This window comes from Mercenaria mercenaria, chromosome 7 (assembly GCF_021730395.1).
Source record: "Mercenaria mercenaria strain notata chromosome 7, MADL_Memer_1, whole genome shotgun sequence".
NCBI classification, from domain to species: Eukaryota; Metazoa; Mollusca; class Bivalvia; order Venerida; family Veneridae; genus Mercenaria; species Mercenaria mercenaria.
The window spans coordinates 66,505,451-66,512,704 of NC_069367.1; the positions used below are offsets into that span (position 1 = coordinate 66,505,451).

The window sequence follows — 7,254 nt, forward strand, 5'->3', positions numbered from 1 at the left end:
GGGCAAGTGATTCGAAGTCAGCGCCCACTGGCCTCGGAGGTCTTTCCCGTTTTAACTTACAATGGGTGCACAGAATATATAATGCCATTTTAAATGATTTATGTAAAATTCATACAAATCATATTATAAATCTTGCTGAATATAAATTAACTCTAAAACAAGATCTTTTAAGGGAATCTATTGCAACAAAACAGATCTTTTCACAAGAAATAAGTGAAAAATGTCAAACTATACGGGCTTTTAGTATAATCAAAAGATCTAATTAATTGTGATTTTTTTTTAAAAAAAGCAAAGGGATTAAACAGAAAAATAGCGAAATGATCACGAATGTATACTTGAGTAACTGCGAACATAATTGGAGGCAAGAAAAAAATAATGATTTAACGAGACAGATGAAAAGCAAGTTACATTCTGCTTTTAGAGGAAGGGTCGCAGTAAAATGCAAATCTGTCTGAGATTAAAATAATGCTTATCTCTGCAGGACTTTCAATTTAAAGAAAGGAAAAGGGCGATTCAGTAAATCGACAAAGTAAAGGAAATTCGAGTTACTGCACGACTTTTACGAACTGAGTCTGATAAAGAAAAGAGAAAAGGTATAGCAATAAGCTGCATAAATTTAGCGTATCTTAGTAAATGCACAAGTTTCGTAATTTAAAAAGGAAATCGGGAGATGAAAACAACGCGAAATAATGAAATTTTCAGGAAATGCGCCTGTTTTAAAAAAGACGAGAAGAAAGACGTGCAGTAGAGTATAAAACGTTAAAACTGTATTATTGTTCCAAGTATTAAAACCTGTCAGGTTCTCTGACCGCTTTTAACGTAAAATATAAAACGAAATGCATAATATGTATACACTTTTTCAAAACTGAATGCATGAGTAGTGGTTCAGCAGAACACCACTATTGTGTAGGAACCACCAACAATGCTTACAACATTGCCATGGAATTTGATATAAATGAAAGTAATTCTATAGCGAACACCTGAAGATACTTGTTTCATTTGTAGAGCATAAACTTTACATTTAAATGTTCATGCTGAAATTGTATATGATTTTATGCATCCATTTCAAAGAATTTTACTCCAGCCTGCGTAAGACTATAACATGTAAAATGATGACGACAAATACTTTTGTCATACTGATTAAACTGTTGTACCTTTCTCAGACGTACGCATCATCCAGTCATTTATGAAAGTGTCACAGAAATGTTCTCGACGTAAAGATGAAATGAACATAAGTATTTTCTACAAGTTCAAATGGTAATTATGATGTTTAGACTTTGCAACACTGTATGTGAGACGTCGTCACATATTGTGTGTTATCGTTGCAGACTTACAACATTTATGTATCTTACGTAAGTGTATTTGTAACTAGTTTATTGTATCTTCCAAAATGCTGCAAATAGCTAATATAGGTTTCACACACCAAACTCATCTTTTAAGTTATGAAAACGTACAGTCAATTGTTTATTGCACAAAATAAATGAATCAACAAGGTTATTCGGAGCGACACCGTAGCTTCATCGTAGGGATATGTCACATTAAATCGATGAGACTTGACTTACGTTGGAACGTAGTTCTCCTGGAGTGTAAATGTCTGTCTTTTTCTCAAACCCAGATAAAATATGGAATGTCACGACAATTAGGAATAAAGTCTGAAAACTATTATCTTTAAGTGGTACTTAAATTAGGCCAAGTGTTCAAACACTAAATGGAAACATATTTTCTCAATTAACACAAAAGTAAAATGTCATTATTAAGATATCAAGGGAGCGTTAGCAGTTTCGTTGAGAGTATAACGATAATGCTGATTTCGCTGAGAGTATAACGATAATGCTGATTTGGCTACTCTAACATTACGCTACGACAGCTTCAAGGACGAAATATGCTGTAAATAATAAATCTAACTCAAACAACTACAGCTGTAAAGATATTGCTGGTGTCTAAAATCTCATATAACACGAAGATAGCTGTCAGGATGATGATTTTGTCTTAAACGAAACACCACATAACCACAGCGGTAAGGATGTGTGTCGTTGATCTTACATAAGATAGCTGTCAGGATGATGCTTGTGTCTTAAATCTAATATCAAATAACGACATCTTTAAGGATAATTCTGCGGTAAGAAATCTGACATCACACAATGACTATTGTAAGGATATTATTGTGTCTAAAATCTGACATCAATCAACGAAAGCTGTAATGATGATCCTGGTTATTTGAATCCAACATCACACAATAACTGTTTTAAGGATAGTGCTAGTATCTTAAATCTAACATCATTCAACTGCATTTTTAACGATAATGCTGGTGTTTTACATGTAACACCAAACAACGACAGCTGTAAGCATGATAATGGTGTCCGAAACCGATAGCTGTAATGTGATATAGGTCTCTTAAATCTTAACATCGCACAGTGAAAGCTGTTAGAATGGTGCTGATGTATTAAATGTAACATCACACAACGACAGCTGTTAGGATAATGCTGATGTCTTACATCTAACACAATAACGACAGATATAGTGTTAATATTAGAATGAGGCTGGTTTAACTAATCCAACACCGCACATAGACAGCTGTGTGGATGGTATTGGTGCTTTAAATCTGATTTCACATATTGGCAGCTGTATGATGCTGGTGGTGTAAATCTAACATCAAACAGAAAAAACTTTAAGGGTGACACTATGTTTTAAATCTAAGATAATACCACGACAGCTGTATGCATGAGACTGGCGTGTTAAATCTAACACCACAAAACGTCGGTTCTAAAAATGATGCTGGTTTCTGAACAACGACTGTGTGACAGTTGTAGGGAGGATGATTGTGTCTTAAATCTAACATTACACAACGACACCTGTAACGATGATACTTGTCTAAATTTAAAGAATAAGACCATTTTATACAAACGAGGTCACATTTCATATTTACAAATGATATAGTGTTATTACAAACTATAACTACGTCTTTACGAGATAAAAAAAAAGAAAGTTGTTTCTAAAATAAAAGTGGCAATGTTACTTTAGGGGCTCCGTAGTTACTCATAGTCATCGACATATTTTCGCATGTAGCACAACCACCTGCATTCATAGCTTCCACAAATCTAAGCCGATCAAACAATTTCAGACAGCCACTGCACAATTTTAAACATCCTCCTGACACGTGCGCTTTTGTTGTTGATCATACATTTGCCCCAAAATGCTAAAAATAAAACTTTAGAGTTTATTTGTTTTCAGTATTCATAGCATCCTAATCGTTGTTTTCTTGCGTTATTTACTCATTCAATAATTGTTATCGCTAATTACTTACCGAAAAGACAGGGATCGCGAACGGGGATCCTACACTCTACCAATATATGAGCTATTGAAATAATCTGTAATCGATTCGGTGAAAAAAAAAACCCAACCATGTAAGTATAAAGCAGAATTTATTTGTTTCTATGTCAGATAGCTTTTATTTCTTATCAAAACATTGACTGATTTAAAATGTCAAATGTTTCAATATATAACAGAGAGTTAAAACTACCCTTTAAAGGAACAATAGTAGTAAATAGCTAACCCGGCTAGTCAGATAATAGCGGAAAGAAAGAAATCTTCATTTTTTACCAGTAAAGATTGCATTTTTTTGTTTTATGTAAGCCGTTTTCTGTTTTTATTTCATTGTGGATCTATGCCTAACAATTTGGTAGCACTTTAAGTAGATTTATGTGAAGATAAAAAATGTAAACAAACCAAATTAAACATGTATCCTTCCCCATATGTCAGCTGTCATTTTTGAAGAAGTTCAATAGTGGTAACGTGTCAGACAAAAAATCTCTCTTAGAAGATATATGACCGCTTTTTTTCTTGGTATTTTTTGTTGTTTAATGGTCATTTATGAACATAAGGTGAGTAATGGGCCTGGATATGTACTACAGCTCTCGGAAGTTTGTTTATTCTATATCGGTTATATAGTATTATTTTTTTACTACAACTGTACAACCTATAATTAGAATGCAGTTTCCCTTGAGCGGTGTACATACTCTCGTTTGACATTATTTAAACGGATTACGTTTCATTTATCAGAGATGCGTTGAAAATTAAATGGAAAATTTTAAGACAAGAAAACTTTCATAGAGTCAAGATACTCCAATATTTACTCTGCAGTTCCATAAAACATCAAGGAGTTTTGTCATCCATAGAGTTGTAAAAATTTTGTAAACAGTTTTGTTTTCAGACGGCGTGAATCTACAACCAGCATCAGACGTTTTTACAGTTGTTAAATTCAGATCTATTCCAATCTCTAAATAATGCCACAAGCAATTAGAAACAGAAAATATGAAGAAGGTGCAAAAAGACCCCATCCCAATAATTAATTCTACTTGAATAATGAAAGAGGTGCAGAAGAAAATTCCTCCCTTGTCTAATATAATGTCCATTCTCTTTTATTAAGTCATTGATTTCGGTTAGTTATGTCTTGAAAAGGGGAAGTTGATACGAAGCAAATCCATTGGGAAGAAATTTACTATTTGTTTTATACGACGCTACATCCTGAGTGAGTGAGTGAGTGAGTTGGATTTTACGGCGAATCGACCCAAAATGGTCACATATCGCCGAGAAGAAGTCATATTGCAAACGCCAACTGTAAAGCATAAACATTGATGTAAAAATGTAAAGCATACCCAAAAAACATCCATGTAAAAATGTAAAATACACTATAATGAATAATGTAAAACATATCTAAAAACATCCATGTAAAAATGTAAAGCATATCTAAAATCAGTTATGTAAAAACGTATATACGTGTTTGTTAAAATATCAGCTGCAAACATAATAATATTGCAAGATGTAAATAAAAATATGAAATGTTAGATTTTTTTATATATTCCTATCTGCTTTAAAAACGATAAGTTATCTCTGACTGAAACGTTGTCAAATAACTCTTTTAAAGATTGAACGTCATAATATGCACTGCGTTGTGTAGCAAAGTCCACACAGTCGATTAGAATATGTTTAATAGTTAGCGGTGTTTGACATGGTACACATTCGGCTACATCCTGAGAATATTGCTTTTATGTCCATAGAAACGACCATAAATATAGGGCACATTTCATCTGTATATTCCCTTAACCATATGTTTTATCTAAAAAGAAACTAAACTGTAAAGTAATCTCTTGAAGATAGCTATGTTAAAATGTCAAGACGATGTCTATAAATTCACAGACGGCCATTGTGCAGCTTTCGCTTGTTTATTTATGGGGGAAACGCTTCTCTGTAGAAAAAAATCTTGTCAATCACGCATGTGCTAAATTCAGTCATCTAAAGTACAATCAGAATTCAGAGAATATCTGTAGATAGGTTTATTACAACATTAAAATAAATTCACAAACTGATCCCAAAGCTCTTACATTTCCATTTTGATTTTATCACATGGAACAGATTCGACTTTTCCAAAAGTTGCCATACGGCTTTAATACACAATTATATTTTTATGGTCAGTTTGAAATTAAGTGATGCCTTTTTGATAAAGCGGAATATCACAGAACAGTCATTCCTTATCTTTATGATTTGCTACATCGACCTACGTAGAGTCGATAAAGATATAGAAAAAAGTAGAATGGTGACTTTATGTACGTGCATTTAAAGGGCGAGAAGGAGAAATGTTTATACGCCGAGATGAAACGTTCGGAGAACCCCTGACAAATCAAAGCGCGTAAGACCACTTGAAATGTACCTAATATTCTATTTATTCTGCAACAATTAAAATCTGTCACGGGTAACATATTTATGTATCTTTTTTCGTAAAAAAATGTTTCTCGATACAAAAATAACCAACTCACATTATACTGATATATACAAATTCATCCGCCCTTGCTCGGTTCAATTACAAAAGATTCTTTATATATTACAATAAAACATTTTATTTATCCTTGCCGTATATTTTGTCTTCTGCATGAGCTATTACTGAAATAAGGTACCCACAATATAGTGGTTTGAGCTCCTTGACAGTGTTTTTGCCACCCACTGTCCCCTAACGGTGTCTCGTTATGTTCATTTGTTTGAACGTTTTGTCCTACTTGTCTGTTTGTTTTGGTTTGGTTTTTCTTGGCACACGCGTACGTGCGGGTGCGTGTCTTGGTCTTGTGCGCGCCTATGCTTACCCTGCTGAGGTTGTAGTTTGAGGAGGGGCTGCGTTTTTGGAGCGTGACTTTCCCTGTTCATTATTCATCCTTGCTATTTCCCCTTCCCCTAACAACCCTACCACTTGCTCTAAGCTTATCTTTCATAAATATTTAATGTGCATGAACTTGCTTTTGAACCTACCCGTCTGTTAATTCTTTCCGTTACATTTTCTATTTGTGGCGGGCCTACTATGCGATGCATAGCTCTTGCTGCGTTTGCTCTGCTCTGTGCTTGCGGGATATAATCGTTTATTTTTCTGTGCAATATAAATCATAGATAAAATGCTATCGAATGACACACAGTGTATGAGTTGAAATACGGAGCTATTTTAACAGTAGCTTGATCTTGAATGTTGTGGGTTTACCAAACCTGATTCATCTGAGGCACGCAAGTATGACACTGTCTTTTACTATCTACGGAACCGAATACAACATTCGGGATCAAGGTTCCGCTGTAAATATCCTCTTATTACATATCAGTACCCATACCGTAACGTTACTTTTGATAACCTAAATAAGAATATCTGTATAACGATATGAATAAAATATGCTTTTGCGCGTTTTATAACCATATTTCATATACAACATTATGTGATTTCTTAATTAAAAAACGTGATAAAGTGTTTAAAATGAATATGAAATAAGTCATTTCTAGTAGTTTTCAGTTTTATAGTAAAAGACTCTAGACGGAGAACCTGTAAAGCATTTTTAAAACGTGTTTGTTTGAACTACTTACAGAACCAAGCCGTGAATATAAATGGAAGATATACGGATACACGCATGATACGGAATAGGACTTCAACATCGTACAATACTGTCTGTTTTCATCATTTTACAAAGTGCAAGCCGCAATTCTCAAAAATTTACATAGGTTTATGATATACAGTATTTAGGTTAACCATGACTGTAGGACTTTTTATTTAAAGGGGATGGGAAACAAGGGTAAAAGAGAGTAAGGGAGAGGTTGGAACGCCATTCCGAAGGCTGGATGTTACATGGTTCTTTACGAAGGAATTCGATATTTTAAACGCTTAATCCTGCAATCTGATGAATGCTCTCTCTCATAAACTAAAGTTTCATGAGTGTTTTGTGCCGTTTT

General features: G+C 34.0%; 1 protein-coding gene across 1 annotated transcript in view; it reads right to left on the reverse strand.

Moving 5' to 3' along the window:
* Nucleotides 1-6,202, reverse strand: part of LOC128558331 (endothelial zinc finger protein induced by tumor necrosis factor alpha-like) — a 30,309-nt gene extending 24,107 nt beyond the window's left edge. The window contains exon 1 of the mRNA XM_053547256.1: nt 6,135-6,202. Within this exon, the coding sequence (XP_053403231.1) occupies nt 6,135-6,202 (68 nt within the window). The remainder of the gene's footprint in view (nt 1-6,134) is intronic.
* Between the last annotated feature and the right edge of the window lie 1,052 nt (nt 6,203-7,254).